The sequence below is a fragment of the Peromyscus leucopus genome, chromosome 4 (assembly GCF_004664715.2).
Source record: "Peromyscus leucopus breed LL Stock chromosome 4, UCI_PerLeu_2.1, whole genome shotgun sequence".
In the NCBI taxonomy this organism is placed as follows: domain Eukaryota; kingdom Metazoa; phylum Chordata; class Mammalia; order Rodentia; family Cricetidae; genus Peromyscus; species Peromyscus leucopus.
Window position 1 is genome coordinate 145,472,934 of NC_051066.1, and position 18,729 is coordinate 145,491,662.

The 18,729-nt window shown below is 48.4% G+C and overlaps 1 protein-coding gene across 2 annotated transcripts; it reads left to right on the forward strand.

Moving 5' to 3' along the window:
- Positions 1 to 10,226: 10,226 nt before the first annotated feature.
- On the forward strand, positions 10,227 to 13,811 carry LOC114704199 (MRG domain binding protein). 2 transcript variants are annotated; one of them, XM_028885328.1, is made up of 5 exons: positions 10,227 to 10,561; positions 10,989 to 11,110; positions 11,975 to 12,056; positions 12,366 to 12,440; positions 12,810 to 13,811. In XM_028885328.1, exons 1-5 carry the CDS (start codon positions 10,414 to 10,416, stop codon positions 12,995 to 12,997), a joined length of 615 nt encoding a protein of 204 aa, XP_028741161.1. In that variant the 5' UTR covers positions 10,227 to 10,413; the 3' UTR covers positions 12,998 to 13,811. The 2 variants fall into 2 exon arrangements, with proteins under 2 accessions (XP_028741161.1, XP_028741160.1); XM_028885327.2 differs by lacking the exon at positions 12,810 to 13,811 and having other exon boundaries at positions 10,348 to 10,561; positions 11,975 to 12,434.
- The last annotated feature ends 4,918 nt before the right edge of the window (positions 13,812 to 18,729 follow it).

The following is an 18,729-nucleotide window of genomic DNA, read 5'->3' on the forward strand; positions in this document are numbered from 1 at the left end:
CATACAGTTTATAAGTGATATAAGCGTCTGAGTGATTATTTTATAAGTGGATTGTGGGACTGCGGGGCTTGGGGAACCTGGAGAGAAGCCCTCCAGCAACAGTTGCTGCTATGAAACACCGTGGCCATAAAGCAAGTTGGGGAGGAAAGGATTATTTGGCTTACACTTCAGCACTGCTGTTCATCACTGAAGGAAGTCAGGACAGGAACTCAAACAGGACAGGATCCCAGGCACAGGCCATGGAGGGAAGCTACTTACTGCTGCTTCCCATGGCTTGCTCAGCCATCTTCTTTCTCTCTTTCTTTCTTTCTTCCTTCCTTTCTTTCTTTCTTTCTTTCTTTCTTTCTTTCTTTCTTTATTTATTTATTTATTTATTTATTTATTTATTTTATTTTACAATACTATTCAGTTCTATATAACAGCCACAGATTTCCTTGTTCTCCCCCTTCCTGCCCCCCTCCCCTTCCCCCCAGTCCGCCCCCCTTTCCCACCACCTCCAGATCAAGGCCACCCCCGAGGACTGAGATCGACCTGATAGACTCAGTCCAGGCAGGTCCAGTCCCCTCCTCCCAGATTGAGCCAAGCGTTCCTGCATAAGCCCAGGTTTCAAACAGCTATCTCATGCAGCGAGCCCAGGACCTGGTACCACTGCCTAGATGCCTCCCAAACAGATCAAGCCAATCAACTGTCTCACCTATTCAGAGGGCCTGATCCAGTTGGGGGCCCCTCAGCCTTTGGTTCATAGTTCATGTGTTTCCATTCGTTTGGCTATTTATCCCTGTGCTTTATCCAACCTTGATTTCAACAATTCTCACTCATATAAACCCTCCTCTTTCTTGCTAATTAGACCCCAGCACTCCACCTGGGGCCTAGCCGTGGATGTCTGCATCCAGATTCCTCAGTACTTGGATGGGGTTTCTGGCACAACTATTAAGGTGTTTGGCCATCCCATCACCAGAGTAGGTCAGTCCCGGCTGTCTCTCGTCAGCCATCTTCTTATAGAACCCAGGACCAACAGCCCAGGGATGGCTGGGCCCTCCCCCATTGATTACTAAATGATAAAATGTCTTACAGCTGGATCTCGAGGAGGCATTTCCTCAACTACTGAGGCTCCTTTCTCTCTAATGACTCTAATTTGTGTCAAGTTGACGCACAAAACCAGCCAGTACAAGGGGAAAGAGGGAGACCCTTAGCAGGAAGGAGAGAAGCAGAGTAAATCAGAGCTGGCTTCAAATTCTTTGGGGACTGATGGTTACTTTACTTTAATCAGAACACTCATGATGTGTAGCTAGAGTTTTCCTGTCTTGCCCACAGTCAGGACAAATCTTTGTCACCAGCCAGTCCCACAGCCGCTCAGACCCAACCAAGTAAACACAGAGACTTATATTGCTTACAAACTGTATGGCGTGGCAGTTAGCTTCTTGCTAACTGTTCTTATAGCTTAAATTAATCCATTTCTATAAATCTATACCTTGCCAAGTGGCTCGTGGCTTACCGGCATTTTCACATGCGGCTTGTCATGGCGGTGGCTGGCAGTGACTCCCTCTGCCTTCCTGTTCTTTCTTTTCTCCTCTCTGTTAGTCCCGCCTATACTTCCTGCCTAACCACTGGTCAATCAGTGTTTTATTTATTGACCAATCAGAGTAATTTGACATACAGACCATCCCACAGCAATGATGCCTTTCTCCCATGTGAGATGTCAGCCTTTGGCCACAATGCCACATGGGGAGGCTGGTGACACTTCCTCATCTCCCATTCATCTCCACTTGAGTGCAGTTTGTATCCACCAAGTCAACCTATGGTCCTTAATCCTCAGATTTGCATAGGACTCACAGCAAAGCTGTGATGTCCCAGGGCTGCCTCAAGGATTTTGGGGACAGAAGAAACTTTGTTTCAGGGTGCTTCTTCTTGTAAAAAGAATGGCTCCTTCTGCAAAGAGAACACTGCCACTCTCCATGCTTGTTCTGGGAAAGAACAGAGCTAGTCTCCAGAAGCTGGATTGAGAAGAATGTGTGTGCGCACACACACCTGTTTATAAGAGAAAAAGTGTCAAGGCCAGAGGACAACCTGAGGTATTATTCCTCAGAAACCATCCAACTTGTTCTTGAAACAGGGTCTCTCACAGGTGGCCTGGAGGTCCACCACTTAGCTGAGGCTTCACCACAAAGCCCTAGGAATTTGCCTGACTCAACTTTTCCAGCCCTGGGATTACTGATCCATACCATCATTAACTTATTTATTTATTTGTTTGTTTTCAGTTATTTATTTTGAGACAGGGTTTCTCTATGTAACAACCTTGGCTGTCCTAGAACTCTCTTTGTAGACCAGGCTGTCCTCGAACTCACACAGATCCACCTGCCTCTGTGTCCTGAGTGCTGGGATTTTTTAAAATGTGGATCCTAAAGTCAAACTCAGGTCCTCACACTTGCATGGCAAGCACTGTACTGACCGAACTATCTCAGAATGATTCCTCATGTCTGTGAAGAGAATTGCTTCTACAAAGAGAACACTGGTTGTTATCTTTGTCGGTTCATAGAGAGCAGAACTGCCCTCTGAAAGCTAGATTAATGGGGACCATGTTAATCCTTTTATAGATACATTGAACCCTTCTTGGTCACACTGGATCTATTTGATATTGAAATGATTAGTAACATAGGCATAGCTCCCACAGCAGGAGTGACAGATGCATCACCGTCTTCTAGTGCTGTGGAAGTCATAATTGCTCAGGGCCCCAGGGATCTGAGATGAAAATAAAGGCACTCTGCACCAGACAACAGAAAGCCTTAATGCTACAAAAATAGGAGGGGGAGGTGCCCCATGGGCAGAGTTATTGCTGACATTTGGCTGAGTCATGAGTAATGTTCAAAGCTGACGTCAATAAACATTCTAAGATCAACGACCAGAGACCCTGAATGGCCAAAAGGAAGGCCCTTGAGACCACGAGCAGCTGCCTGCACACTGTGCTATGGTCTAATCCCAAGCTACTAGCTCCATCCCAGGCAGAACATCTTCCTGTGCGTGCTCTCTCCAGTGTAGGATACAAACCTCAATCAGCTCCCCATTGCCTTTGGCTATCCTACACCTCTCCATCCACAGGAAACCAGCAGGGCTTACTGGGGACAGAGAAAAAGGTGAGTCATCCAGACAGGAGACATGGAGAACAATTCTGACCAGGCCACTTCCAGAGTAGGGAACAGCTGGTGTTTGGGGGCACATTGTGAAACCTGCCTCCCTCACCCATTTACCCAACATTCCTGTGCCTCAGCTTCCCCATCTTCCAGAGGCCAAAGTTTAGTGACACAATACTCATTGAAAGATGCCACTGCTGGCCATGTGAGCAAAGACCCTCTTCCACATCCCTCAGCTGGCCAGGACAAAGCTGCTTGACTCCCTAAGTCACTCCTTAGCATCAGAAGGAAGGTTCTGCCAGCCAGGTGTGGTTCATAATAATGAAGGGCTGTGACAGAGGAGTTGTTGGCACACATGAAGACAGCAGACAGACAGGAAGCTCTCATCCTTCCCAAGACTAGGAAACAAAGATGGTGAGCATCAGCTGAGTCTCAACCACACCCCCACTTGGCCTTCAAAACAACCCTGCCATGGGGTGGCATGTCTCAGAGTGGTCCTGGAATCTGATCCCCTAAAACAAGTCAAACCCCAGAAAGAACACTTGCCTTCGGGGTGTCATGGCAATCCTTCATAGGCCCCTTCTGAAGAGTTGGGTTCCATTAAAACACTTGAGTGGCTCAGGGGGTGCACCTTCCCTTGGGTCTTGCTGGCAGGTTTCAGAGCTAGAATGGAGGTTTGCATCCAAAGAGTTGGTGGGCAGTGCCCCCTACAGGCAAGACTTGGCAGCCTGTCTGCAGCAGGTCCTTGCCTGATCGCCTTTGTAGGTCCAGGGAAGTCCATGACTTTCAAAGACCACAAACAGCTTTGAAAAGAATAGAAATAATCACATAGGTCCTTAATCATATCAACTTACCATGAACAGGATGATAACAGAGATGGAGATAAGCTGTGATGATCAGGCCATGGGTTTCCTACCTGGCTGCAATCCCAGTAGGAAAAGACTGGGCCTGAACTGGAAAGTCCAGGTCCTATCTGATGGCTGCTTAGTTCTAGGCTCCTTACTTCCCCAATGCTCCACAGCCTGCAGAGGACAGCATAGCTGTTCTCAGTGTTGATATGTTCAGGCGGGGTCCAGAGGACACCCAGTGCCAGTGGCCATTAGGTGAACACTAATGTGAATAGGATCCACAGGCAGATTGACTCCAGAATTTGTCCTCCAGAGTCCTGGGTCTCCAGAATTCTGTAAGGGAGCAGAGTCGGGACAGCCATGCTGTGGAAAATTTTACTACTGCAGAGATGCAGTTTGCAGGGAGACAGTGTGACCAAAGGCAGGTGGACAAAAGGTTCCTTCTGACCAGATCTTTTACAAATATTCCTCCCATTGGATCCAGTTCTTGTGACCGAGAGCTAAATGTTCCTTTGGGAGCGGGGACAGGCTCCCTCTTATTAGCAATGACCACCACCTTCCAGAGACAACATCAGATCCTCAGACCAGAAATGCCATTTGGGAGGCTAGAGATGATGTCCATTTGTAGACTGTTTTCCTAGCATGCAAGAAGTCCTGAATTCAGTCCCCAGCATACATATCAGCACGTACCTGTTAGCCTAGACTTAGGAGGTGAAAGAATGAGGATCCAAGTTCATGGTAATCTTTGGCCATATAGTGAGTTTCAGGCCAGTCTGAGATACATGAGAAGGTGAATAAATAAATGGATAAATAGAAAGAGATGACACTTAGTTAAGACCTAAAGGTGGTCTGGGGAATAGTTCATACTGGTCAAACTTATACAAGACTGGCATATAAACTATAAGGCTTGTATATTCATTAAATAAGGGAGAGCCTTTCTAGGGCCTTTATTTCTTATCTGGGTGAGGTGTAAATCTAATTAATCTTATTAATAAAAAATAGGAATCACATATGGGGTAAAAACCTGAAAGATCAGAGAAGCAGAGGAGCAGCCACCAGTGGCTTCCTACCGCTCCAGTTCCTCTGACCAAAAGGGCCAAGATCCTGTCTCTGCCCCCATCTTATCATTTCCTATCTCCTCTCTGTATAGACCTCCAGACCTCTATGGTTAACTAGTGGCTAGCTCCACCTTCTGACTCCAAGTAAGCTTTATTTGTCAGAACAGAAACAAAATATCACACATTTCCCCCTTTTTGTCTAAATGAAAGCCCTTTCACTTTTAACTAACATAGAAAAACTATATACAATAAGTACAATAACTATATACAAATCTATACAGGCAATAATTACATTAATACTCAATAAGCATTTGACAAATTCAGAGAAAATACTCCATGGTCTATCCTATCCTGTTGAGTCCAAAGTGTTGTACCTAATTCACTTTCCATCCTAACTTGCGTTACCAACCCCAAACTATCATTCTTTGTCTCTCAACTTTATATACTTTACACCTCTTTGTGAGTTTCTTTTCTGAATTTGTTAACAAGGAAAACTATAAAACTACCTAGTCTTCAACTGCATCAGAGACCTGAAAAGGATATAATATTACCTGAGTAAACAGGAAGTGCAAAGCAAACAACCTCCAAAATTAAGGAATTACAGAAACAGCTAGCTGCCTGGACAGTCACCCAGGGTTCCTCTGTAAGGTTGTGGCATTCTTCTTCAGCCTACAGGCCTAGAATATCTGACAGACTTTTCTGTGAAGCAAGATTTTTGAAGGACTGTCCCACCTTGTCTTGGCAAGGTTTGGCAGTCATTTTCCTTTATGTCCTGCTTGTCCAATTTTGGACAGCATACTGTCAGCAGTTGAGGCAAGGGCACTTTCTTGCCCAGTGGCTAGGTTTTGCCACAAAGAAAGTAAACTCCATATGGAGTTTCTTTGATGCCCATCATCTTCTCTGAAGTAGATTGGTGCTGCCATGAACAGATATATCTCATTGTCAAAAAAAAAAAAACTTATGTTATTAAAACATTTAAATGCCATAGTCTGTAGGTCTCTGAAGTGTTTGAAGGCCACTTGTCTATCTAAACTATATCTCTGTTTGACCTTGAAAACGTACCTAACATGACTACAAATTTGATTGTAATAGGTGAGTAACTACTGACTTCATTTCTTTATTATCCTAAATAGTTTGTAATAATAACTTTCAAGGAGTAGAAATTTACATTACATTGTTAAATGAGCTGTATAGGTACAATACCTTGAATAAGAGTAGAAATGGTCTATGGGTCAGGCTTCTTACTAGCTGGCTCTTATAACTTAACTCAGTCCATTTCTATTAATCTTTTTTTTTTTTTTTGTTTTTTTTTTGTTTTTTTTTTTTTGTTTTTCGAAACAGGGTTTCTCTGCGTAGTTTTGCACCTTTCCTGGAGCTCACTTGGTAGCCCAGGCTGGCCTCGAACTCACAGCGATCCGCCTGGCTCTGCCTCCCGAGTGCTGGGATTAAAGGCGTGCGCCACCACCACCCGGCCCATTTCTATTAATCTTGTATAAGGTATTTTTATATATTGATACAAACTTAAGGTTATTTTTGTTAGAACATACCATATATACATTTCTGTATGCTGTGAATATGTGTTATTCCCACTGGCTAATAAATAAAGCTGCTTTGGCTTAATGGCAGGGCAGGATGGAGCCAGGCAGGAAAGTCCAGGAGAGACAGTGAGAGGAGAAAGGAGAGTAGGGGAGACGCCAACCCATCGTCCAAGGAGTCAGATATCGGGGTAAAAACCTGAAAGATCAGAGAGGCAGGAGAGCAGCCACAGTCACTTCCTGCCTCTCCAGTTCTTCTGACCAAAAGGGCCAAGGTCTATCTCTGGTCCGCCTTATCACTTCCTGTCTCCTCTCTGTACAGACCTACAGACTTCTATGGTTAACTAATGACTAGCTCAGCCCTCTGACTTCAGGCAAGCTCTATTTGTCAAAATACAAACAAAATATCACACAACATCTGGGCCCAATCTAAACCTTCCCCCACTTCCTGATCAAAAATTCCAGCACTCACCAGGTGGTGCTGACACATGACTTTAATCACAGCACTCGGGAGGCAGAGGCAGGAGAATCTCTGTGAGTTCGAGGCCAGCCTGGTCTACTGTAGCTTGAGTTTTCCTGCCTGGCCCACAGTCAGGACAAATCTCTGTCACCTGCCAATCCCACAGCCGCTCAGACCCAACTAAGTAAACACAGAGACTTATATTGTTTAAACTGTTTGGCCTACTGGCTTAGGCTTCTAGCTATCTAGTTCTTACATCTTAAATTAATCCATTTCTATAATCTATACCTTGCCACGTGGCTCATGGCTTACCAGCATTTTCACATGCTGCTTGTCCTGGTGGTGGCTGGCAGTGTCTCCCTCCGCCTTCCTGTTCTTTCTTTTCTCCTCTCTGTTAGTCCCACCTATACTTCCTGCCTGGCCACTGGTCAATCAGTGTTTTATTTATTGACCAATCAGAGCAATTTGACATACAGACCATGCCACAGCAGTCTACAGAGTGAGATCCAGGACAGGCACCAAAACTACACAGAGAAACCCTGTCTCAGAAGAAAAAAGAGTTCTAGCACTCATACACATCTTGTAAAAGAGATTTGAGCAGCAGGGATCTCAACAAATGAGGAAAGGGTTGACCAGTTGGCTAGTGGACCCATCAGCAGCTATCACTGTCCACTTTATATGCTAACCCCATCTGGGAAAAAGGGAGCCATGCTACAAAGCAGTCCTGGCACCCTGGAACTGCCTGAAGACCTCACAGAGAAGACAAATGTGAGCAAAGCTCACCAGTAATTTTCACAACAAGTGAGTGAAGTGCTCCCCAGACACCTGCTCCAGGCCAAAGGGACTCCTCTAGCAGACTTGAATGAGCCTCTCAGCTACCAATAGGTATGAATTCACTTTGAAGCTACTTATTGGGATGACTTGTTGGACACCAGGAACCCAGGCTGCAGGAGCACACATATGATCAAGGGCTAGTAGTTTCTCTACAGCTCCTTGTTAGAAAGTAATCTCAGAAGAGCTACAAAATGAACAAGCACAGCTTCCCCTTAAATATATGGGATTGGATTCCAGATCCTACACGTGTCTAGCTCTAGCTGTCTCTCCTGTTCATGAAAATAGGAAGTCAGCTGGGTCATGAGACAGTAGACAGAGTCCTAGTTGCTGATCTCAGTGCTCAATCTCTTCCTGTTCCCTGGCATGCAGTCTGTTCTGCAGAGACCTGCTGCAGCTTCACAGAAGGAAAGAATGAAGGCATTCTCTTTCTAAAACGTTCAACCTGTCTACAGGCATCAAGTCTGATTCCCCGTCACACATTCCAGGATATGTCCAGAATGACAGTCAGGTGTCTGCAGATGTCAGGTCTGGTGGGATATCATCTGAGTGCAGTGGTACACAAAGGCCACACAGAACAGAGGATCAGCTAGGAAGGGGAGGCTGGGGGTGACACAAGGGAATTGAAAAAGGAATTGAAAGGGGTAAGAATAAGGTAAATCAGAGCCAGAAGCTGTCGGCAGCAGGGTCCCCCATGCCCCGGGTGTCCAGAGAACAACCATATTATTCTGAACACCTGTTCCTGGGTACTTAATGTGTGGTAGGTCTCAGGCTGGGAACTTGCTTTATGGCAGGTCCCAGGTGGCAGATTATGCTTCACCCCAGCTTTATAGTAATTAAGGCAAGTTCTGCATGCCAGACAGAGGCAAGGGCACAGTCTCTGTGGTATCATAACTCCCAGGTGTATTATAACTCCATATGACAGCGGTGACCTCAGCCCCCTTATGAAGTTTCATTGGGCTGCATCTTTCTTCCCATGGCACTGGAGGGGCTCTTCTCACCAGCCACACCTCCACAGTGGGAAAACTGAGGCCTGGCCACAGGCTGCTGACTGGCTCTGAGCCCTGAGTTGTCCCAGACAATGAATCTGGCCAGAGCCTGCACCCTCCATGGTGCCCTGCTCACTATTGTGAGCATTGTCTGGTTACAGGCCTGAATGAGGGGGAGGTACAGAGCCAGGACTGGCAACCAGCAGACAATTCTTATCAGTACCGAGGGTATGGGAGTAACAGTGGCTCCATGGCACACAGGGAAACACAGTCTTACAGAGGCTCTCAACCTCTCAGTCACACAGCTGAAAGAGATTCTGAAACCTAGACATGGAGGGCATAGCTGAGGGGAGAGTGAGTAGAGTAGCCTTTATGAGTGACAGGTAGAGCTCATGCACAGCTGACTGGGGTGACTGAGACTTCAAAGAGGGATCACTTTTTTTTTTTTTTTTTTTTGGCTTTTCAAGACAGGGTTTCTCTGTGTAGCTTCATGCCTTTCCTGAAACTCACTAGCCCAGGCTGGCCTTGAACTCACAGACATCTGCCTGCTTCTGCCTCCTGAGTGCTGGGTGGGATTAAAGGTGTGTGCCACCACCACCCAGCTGAGGGTTCACATGCTTAAGGCTGATAGTCTGTGTTAATCACCAACCCACTTCTGGAGGGGCTTAACTGTGGGCACAGGACGGAAGTAGAAGTAGATGCCAAGGCCGGAAGGACCCAGATTTCTGTCTTCCAATGCCAAGGAAGCCCTGGACTCTGGGTCTGTCATGAGCACCCAGGCCAAGACCACTCAAAGATAAGCAGAGTCTCGCTGCTACAAAAGCAGGCTTTTATTTTTATTTATTTATTTATGGTGTGTGTGTGTGTGTGTGTGTGTGTGTGTGTGTGTGTGTGTGCAAGCGCGCGCAAGTGTGCACATATCATGGTATGGATATAGAGGTTAGAGTCCAACTCTCAAGAGTTGGTTCTCTCCTGCCCCCTCCAGGACCCAGGAGTGGAGCTCCAGTTATCAGGCCTGTGCACAAGCATCTCTAATGGACGAGCCATCTCACTAGCCACTGGCTTTTTTTTAAACAGCTTTATTGAGATGTAATTTACATACTGTATGATTTATCACTGGCAGGGGGAGACACAGCCTGTCACTTCTGGCTATGCATCATGAGTTCTTTTCCATCAACTCAGGTGAAGCCGGGATCTTTTTTAACACATTTAACTTTGGGGCGTGTGTATCATACTATGTAGCTTTGGCTGGCTTGGAAGTCTTCAGAGATCCTCTTGCCTCTGCCTCCAGAGTGCTAAGATTAAAGGAGCATGCCACCACGCCCAGCTGGTGTTCTTTTAAAGATTTGTGCCAGCTTCCTCTCTGGACAGAGCCAGAGGCAGGGAAAGGATTGACCACCAGGGGGCGCTGCCGGCACCGGAAGCCAGTCTCTGTTGCGCCTGCGCGGACGCGGGTAAGCCGCGTTCCCGAGCCCAGCGAGCGCGCGCCCTCCACGCCGATTGCGCCTGCGCAGAGCCCGTAGCTACCCTTCTCTTGCCGGGCGCTTGTCGCTCGCCGGCGGCCATGGGGGAGGCCGAGGTGGGCGGCACGGGCGCCCCAGGCGACAAGGGCCCAGGCGAGGCAGCCCCGAGCCCTGCTGAGGAAACGGTAGTGTGGAGCCCTGAGGTGGAGGTGTGCCTCTTCCACGCCATGCTGGGCCACAAGCCTGTCGGTGAGCGCCGCACCGCGCACCCGCGTGGGGGTGGGGCGGGCTAAACCGTCGGGCGGGCGGGCGGGCGGAGCCTGCTACCTCTCCCGAGACGGGACCTCCCACTTCGGAGTAGCCTGTTAGTCCAAGACCCCATGACTTTCCTGCCCGGGAAGCCCTCTCCCTGGGCTTACCCCTGGCCTTCCTGCCCTTGAGACACTCCTACCCTAGGGAACGCCTCCACTCTCCCCGCCTCTGCAGCCCCCTTGCCCTGGACCCGCCTACTATACACCCTTGCTCCTGAAACACCCACTTGCCTTGACACCTCCACCCCTTTGACGCCTGACTCCTACGACACCCCCACCTGCCATTTCATCCTCCTGCCCCTCAACATCCATGCTCTCTGCACAGAGGTGTGCCCTAACCCTTAACCCACTGTCCTGCCTCTCAGGGGTGAATCGACACTTCCACATGATTTGTATTCGAGACAAGTTCAGCCAGAATATTGGGCGCCAGGTCCCATCCAAGGTCATCTGGGACCATCTGAGCACTATGTATGACATGCAGGCGCTGGTGAGTTGGACCGTGGCACACCCATCGTGGGCTGAAGGTGGAGACAAGTCCCGCATCCTGTCTTCCTAGGACCAGCTGTAGTACAGGACAGAGCCCACTGCTCATTGGGGTTTGCTGTGCAGAGAGCAGAGGTGATCTCAGTAGATGAGGCCCCTTCCTCAGGAAAGCTCAAGTCCTACTATGAAAAGCACAAACTAGTAATGGTCTCTGACCACTTTTCAGGGAACCTACTTTAGATTTTGGGTGGTCACAAAAAGTCTCCAGGGAAATAGTTGGGTGCTGAGATGCAGAGAGAAGTATCAGCCACAGTAGAGGTCCAGAGTGCTTTAGGTGGAAGCTGACCTTATCTGAGGTATCGAGGTGAATTTGAACACCTCTGGGAGCTTAGAGATAGCTGTGTCTGGGTGATAGATGGATAACCAGTTTGGAGAGCTGGCAGTGTCTGACAGGTATGCAGGGTAACTTAGTAACCAGGCTGGTCAGATTTGTCTATGGTGTCTGACAGGCAGTGTAGCTAGGTACCAGGACGGGTGGGGCTGTAGATGCCTGTGGTCATGTGTGCATGAGGAACATCGTCCTGGTGGGAATGCCACAGTGGTGAGCCAGGTCAGGTCCTAGTGTGGATATCGTCAGGGCTGCCATGTCTTCAGGATCCTCTCGGTGGCACAAACCTGGTCCTTTTCTCTGGCTTTGTTGGGCTGGTGCTAGCCTAGCTCTCCCTAATCATTTGAAAAGCCCAGCTGAGGTAGACTCTGCAAGCTAGAGGAAGGAGCCCCAACAGCTGGCAGCCTCCAGCCTGCTCCTGTACATCTTGGTCATCCTGTTTTCTGTTTCTTGAAAATATAAAATGCTTTGTGCCGGCAGCACGAGTCTGAGATTCTGCCATTCCCAAATCCAGAGAGGAACTTTGTCCTTCCAGATGAGATCATTCAGGAGGTCCGAGAAGGTGAGACTCGGCCACCGTCAGGGCTGGGAATAAAAAAAGCCGGACCAGGCCAAAGGTGGGGAGGTCTGGGGCCTCCAGGGAGGTGTAAGGATCCTGCTCAGACCCCGCCTCCAGTGGCACCTGGGAGGTTTTGGGAACCAAGGGCTGGGGAGAGCGGTGCTCAGAGGCAGTCTCCTGATGGATGCCATCTCGTGATGGACGCCGAGGCCTGTGTGGGCAGCGAGAATCGGAAGCAGTCATGGCCAGACCGTCCCCCAGCGCTGGCCACCACCGTGGGTTTCCAGTGAACGGCAGCTGTCTCCTCCACAGGAAAAGTGGTCATTGAAGAGGAAATGAAGGAGGAGATGAAGGAGGATGTGGACCCCCACAATGGGGCTGATGATGGTAAGTGTGGAATGCCCTTGGAGCATAGCCCCCCATCTCCTCACTCCTGAAACCATCCTCAGGCACAGTGAGATCAGGAAGCCATGGAGTCAGAGGGAGAGAGGATATACGTAAAGATGAACTCAGGGCAGATCACCTTAGGCAGGAGGGTCCCTGAAGGCCCATGCAAGGGGCCAACATTCAGCTGTGCCTTTGCCTGAGACCAAGGCCAAGCCTGAAAGCATCAAGGTGTGCTCAGACAGAGGACCCCTAGGGAGACTAGGTTTCTCTTCTAGCCCAGCTGTACAGGAGCCCTACTCAGGGGAACGTTAGGAAAATGGAATGAGTTTCTGTATGTTCTGTTTTCAGCCAAATGATTTTGTTTCTCAGTTTTTTCATCTTCAGGGAGCTTGGGGAAAGCATTAGAAAAATCCAGCAAAGACAAAGAGAAGAACTCCTCAGACTTGGGGTGCAAAGAAGGGGCAGACAAGAGGAAGCGCAGCCGGGTCACTGACAAGGTCCTGACTGCCAACAGCAATCCCTCCAGCCCCAGCGCTGCCAAGAGGCGCCGGACATAGACCCTCAGCCCGGGTGGCCCCAGACACCCCAGTGCTGCGAGCCTCGCTGCCTGTCCTCAGGTTCCTGAGAATGTGACCATCCAGCAGAGATGCTAAGTGGGGCTGCTGTGTCACCATCAGAGCGCCTGACTGGTCTAGAAGATCAGCATCCACTGCTTGGATGGTGAAGCCTCTGAGCCAGCCTCTTGCTTCTCCTGGTTGGTTCCCTCTATGCCCACAGTGTGAGGAGAGGAGCAGGTGCATGGGACCAGAGGACCGAGAGTCTCAAGCAATAAGACGCCACCCTCACTGTCCTCCGAAGGAGGGAGCCACTCATTGTGGATGCCCACTCTTTGCATCTGCTTGTCCTGTGAAGCTCCAGCGTGCACTGGCCTCAGGAAAGGTGTCTTTGGAGTTCACACAGCATAAACTGCGCACAGAAGGCCTCCCCCATCTGGGAAACGGAACTGGATATTTTGCCTCATTCACTTGTACTGTAACTATGTATATAATTTGGTTGGTATTTCACTATTTAATTTTTAAGAAGCCTATTTTACTAGTGTTTTGTATGAAGAAAAATACTGCAGAAGTTAAACCTGTGATGTGTTTTTTTTTTTGAGATGTTTTGTGTTAAGGTAACTACTGAGATACCTCTGGCTTTGTTTTTATATGCCAGATACAGAGAATTTTTAGCGGTTATTTTTGTAATTTTAATAACTTGGAAGAGACCAATTAAGGACGTGGAATAAAGGCAGAACTATCAGGCTGAAGAGCCACTGGCCTGATGGTTGAAGTACACTTTCATTTGCAGAACATTAAAGCATTTAAAAAATCATCTTGGCAGTTGTGTGATTTGCTACTAAAATAGGTGTTTTTAAAAACTTGTTTTTCTACAAAGGAAAGGATCCGCTACCCCAGGATTCATAACTGTCAAGTGCATTTAGACAACTTTCTGGCATCACTGGACATAGTAAGGTGCTGAGCCTTCATCACAGACTAGCAGGATACCCAACCCTAACTCCCAGCCCCTACCTCTGCCTGCCCAGCTGCTGTCTGGCATTAGATTGAAGCTGCTGCCTGTTGTCCTTCCATACCAAGCTCAGCTGTTGAATGGGATGAGCACATGGTACTGATGAGACTGTTGCCTGTGACTGAAACCGCCCCTGCCTTCTGCAGGGTCCCAGGCAATGAGAACTGGCCCAGTGTTGGGCTCCGAGCTGTGTGGTGATACTGTGTTCTCCAAAATATTGTGCACCCTAATAAACTTACCTGGGGTCAAAGAACAGAACAGCCACTAGATATAGAGGCCAGAAAATGGTGGCACACACACCTTTAATCCTATCACTTGGGAGGCAGAGATCCATCCGGATCTCTGTGAGTTCAAAGCCACACTGGAAACAGCCAGGCATGGTGACACACACCTTTTAATCCATGAAGTGATAGCAGAAAGGTGAAAAACAGGAACTAGTGCTGGTTAAGCTTTTAGGCTTTAGAGCAGCAGTTCAGCTGAGATCCATTCGGATGAGGACACAGAGGCTTCCAGTCTGAGGAAACAGGATCAGCTGAAGAATTGGCAAGGTGAGGTAGCTGTGGCTTATTCTGCCTCTCTGATCTCCCAGCATTCACCCCAATACCTGGCTCCAGGTTTGTTTTTATTAATAAGACCTTCTAAGATTTGTGCTACAGAGCTGGCCTATACCAGCCCACTGCCATTTCTAGTCAGGACAGTTTAGTCACCATGAACATATCACTAGACCCTCCCTGCCACAGAAAGCATCTTAAGTAGACACAGATGAGCGCATCTAGTCTCCTGGCCTATCCTCTTGGGAAAAACCAGCTCTGTGTCCTTTTCTGTAGGGCCTTGACAAGGTCCTGGAATGGGGCGGAAGATAGAGGCCTGCAATGACTGAGATGAAGACTGTGTGCTCAGACCTGGAGTAATGCCGTGTCCCAGTGTAAGAGCCAGGGAAAGCAGTGTTACAGCATATTTTGGGAACTGGCTTGGGGGTTACTCCATCCTGTCTTTGCCCATTGTTCACAGGTAGAGGCTTATTTGGTGGGAGAAGGCTAGCCATTGAGTCTACCACCAGCAGGAGAGATTGGGGAGCAGATAGTGCCCCTGAGGAGCAGTATATGATGATCAGGAAGGCAGTCCTCTCTCCAACCAGGTCCACTCTTCTAAACCCATCTCAAAGAACAATCTAGGGGCATGAGACCATGCAGGAGGGCCTGGTCAAGACATCTGTCGGGTCCATTATTGTTAGTTTGTTCTAGAAGCAGGCTTCACCCAATAGCCCAATGTCCCATTCTGGTCACATTGCCTCACAAGTCTCATGTGGATGAACTCAAACCTGCTGTTCTCCTGAGTTCTTCAGACCTTGTGACTCACAGGACTGTCCCTATGTCCTTTAAGAGATATCTAGGTAGCTGGGTGGTGGCAGCGCATGTCTTTAATCCCAGCACTCAGGAGGCAGAGGCAGGCAGATCTCTGAGTTCAAGGCCAGCCTGGTCTACAAAGTGAGTTCCAGGACAGCCAAAGCTGTTACACAGAGAAAACCTGTCTCAAAAAATCAGAGGGGGGTGGAGGATCTAGGCCATGCTGCTGGCATGAAAGTGTGTCCCAGCCTGGCAGTATGACCTGGAGTACTGCTAGGACCCATGCTTACCCTCTCCCAGCCTAGGGTGAGATCTGTGCACCCACAACCAGTAATGTTTAAGTTAACAAGAGCTGAGAAGGAAACCAGAGTACAAAGGAGGCAAGAATGCCAAGTACAGATACAAAAATGCTACTAGCCATAAAACCAAAGGAAATGGCTGTTGTAGCTCCCAATTTTATTAACTGAAAGGCCACGCTGGTCCTGAGACTGACAACCTCCACCACAGAGGCACCCTGTGCTGAGGACACCAGGGACATCTATTCTGTAAAGTATAGGCATTTCTTTCTTGTAGGCTCTGGTGAGAATTCAGTATGGATCATTCAAGTAGGTGTGGTCTTCCAATCTGTTTCATGGGTGGTCAAGAAGGGAACTGGGAGTGGATTCTGCCCAGAAAACAATAGAGAATACTGAGTATCAGCAGCAAGCTACAAAGTATATTTGTGATGGGGGTGGGGAATCAGAAAGGGCAAACTTGGGCCAGACAACAGGGCTGTAACTTGTTATCCCTGAAGGAAGTGTTAACACTGTTGTAACCTGAGCTCCCCCAGCCAGACACCTGCAAAGCTCAACTATAAGCAGCACTACCTCCTATGCGGACAGAAGACTCCTTTTCTGCATGACTTGGAAATATTTTGACCTTCCTTCTAGATGAGGCAGCACTGAGCCACACTGGGCATCATCAGACCAAAGACACTCAAGGAAGGAGCAGCATGTGGCAAACTCTCGAAAGCAGCTAACAGGCAACTCAATGTGGCTGTAACTGAAACACAAGTGTCAGTATCTTTAACACTGACGGCATGGGTCTGCAGCTGCTCCACTAGCACCCAGCACATGGCACACCACCTCGCCTCTTGCAGATACTATTATCAGCCCATGGCATGTCCATCTTTTCACCTTCTTGGGGTAGTTAGGGGTGATGGTTGTCCATCCAAGGGACGGCCAAACCTTGAGATATCCCCAGCACCCACTAACACTCCACCTATGGCTTCCCTATCTAATGGCACATTTAACCAGGTCCCAGCCTGAGCATGGTTGGTGTCAGAAGCAATGGAGCAGAGGTCAGACTCAGAGCTCCACACCTATGGCACCTGAGCTGTGGTTTTTGTTTTATTACATTTTTGTAAATTTAATGTGCATATATATCAGTGTGGATACATATGTGGAGGTCAGAGACAACTTTCAGAAGTCAGTTCTTGTCTTCTACCATGTGGGTCCCTGGGATTGAGTTCCAGTTGCCAGGTCTGATGGCAAGTGCCTTTACCACTGAGCCATTCTGCTGGCCCAAGTTCTCTCAAGAGATCGCTCAGGGGAAACCAGAATTCTTGACTTCACAGGGTGGGTCAGTATGAGGCACAGTTGGAGTTTGGAAAGATATTCTAGGCATGGATTTAAATACATGGGATTAGAAAAAGCACACCTAGCCGGTCGGTGGTGGCGCACGCCTTTAATCCCAGCACTCGGGAGGCAGAGCCAGGCGGATCTCTGTGAGTTCGAGGCCAGCCTGGGCTACCAAGTGAGTTCCAGGAAAGGCGCAAAGCTACACAGAGAAACCCTGTCTCGAAAAACCAAAAAAAAAAAAAAAAAAGAAAAGAAAAAGAAAAAGCACACCTAAGTGCGGCTGCTGGCTTCTCAAGGGAAAAGGGCATATGAGTCTCTACAGAAGCCCACCAGTCTGATTTGGGTGGTTTCTAAAGTTTCAACTCAAGGAGTTGCTAGGGAACTTTAACAGATCATACCATAGTCTCTGTTGTGTACTGGACAGTTGCTAGAGACAATGTATTTTTACTGTGAGATTCCCAGATAATTACAGGTTCACATCTGGTCAAGGAGTAAGGCCACACTCAAAGGTCATATACACATAAGCCTGAAGTACAATCATTAATATTTTAATATTATTTGGGATATGGTTATATAAAACAAATATTTTCTTTATGTAGGTAGTCTTCGAGCAAATTTTGTCATCTGTCCTAGAATCCATAACTCGCAACTCGTGAGAAGCTTCAACCCATACTGGGACGACGGTCCTTTCCCCTGCTACCCACCCATGTCCCCCTAACTTTCCCTTTCTATCTTGCCTCAAACAGTGTGTCACATAACAAGGAAAGGCTTGTGGCCACAGTCCGCAGTGGAATATTCCAGCCAACACCCAAGGGTTACCTATCCATATGATCCCAGGAAATTGTCAGTGGATAGAAGTGGATGTCCAGAACTCCCATGGCTTCAGGAATTCACTATTGTTCTTTCAGAAAGCAGAGGGGAGTACAGAGATGGCTTAACTTTAAAAAAAAATTGTCTTGTCTTACAAGCCTAAGAACCTGAGTTTGAGCCAGGCAGTGGTGGTGGTGCACACCTTTAATCCCAGCACTCGGGAGGCAGAGGCAGGCGGATCTCTGAGTTCAAGGCCAGCCTGGTCTACAGAGTGAGTTCCAGGACAGGCTCCAAAGCTAAACCCTGTCTCAAGAAACAAAGCAACAACAACAAAAAACAAACCTGAGTTTGATCACAGCCTAGAAGCTGGGGTTGGTGTGTGTACCTGTATTTCCAGTGCTGGGAGGCAGACAGTAGCGTCCCTGGGATTTGCTGGATAGCCAGCCTCACGGAATCTGTGACCTCCAGGTGAAAAAGAGCCCCTGTCTCAAAATAATAGGGTGGACGACGCTACTGAGGAACTACACTCAACATCGACCTCTGGTGTCTCCCCAAACACCTACACAAAGGTACGTACAAAGTGAGCTAGTATGGACACAGAAGTCAGGCAGGAGAGACTGCAGTTAGACAGGTCAACCAAGATTAGAGACCAGCACCCAGCAGCCCTCAGAGCTGGCAGGAAGAGGCACCTCCCGGAGGGCTGGGAAGAAGCCTCCCTACCCTCCCTGGAGGGAAGGGAGTCTCCAGGGAAGTGAAATCTCTAGGGGAAGGCCCTGAGTCTGTGGAGGTGCGTCTTCCGGGAGAGGATGGGGGGCAGGAATCCCTGGTGCACAGCCTCCAGGGGCTGTGCTTCACCGGGACTGCCTTCTCCTGGGCACCGCTTCGTGCCTGGCTCCAAGGATAGCTGCTCTGCTGGGTACCCCGCGTAAAGGCGGAAACTGAGCGGTG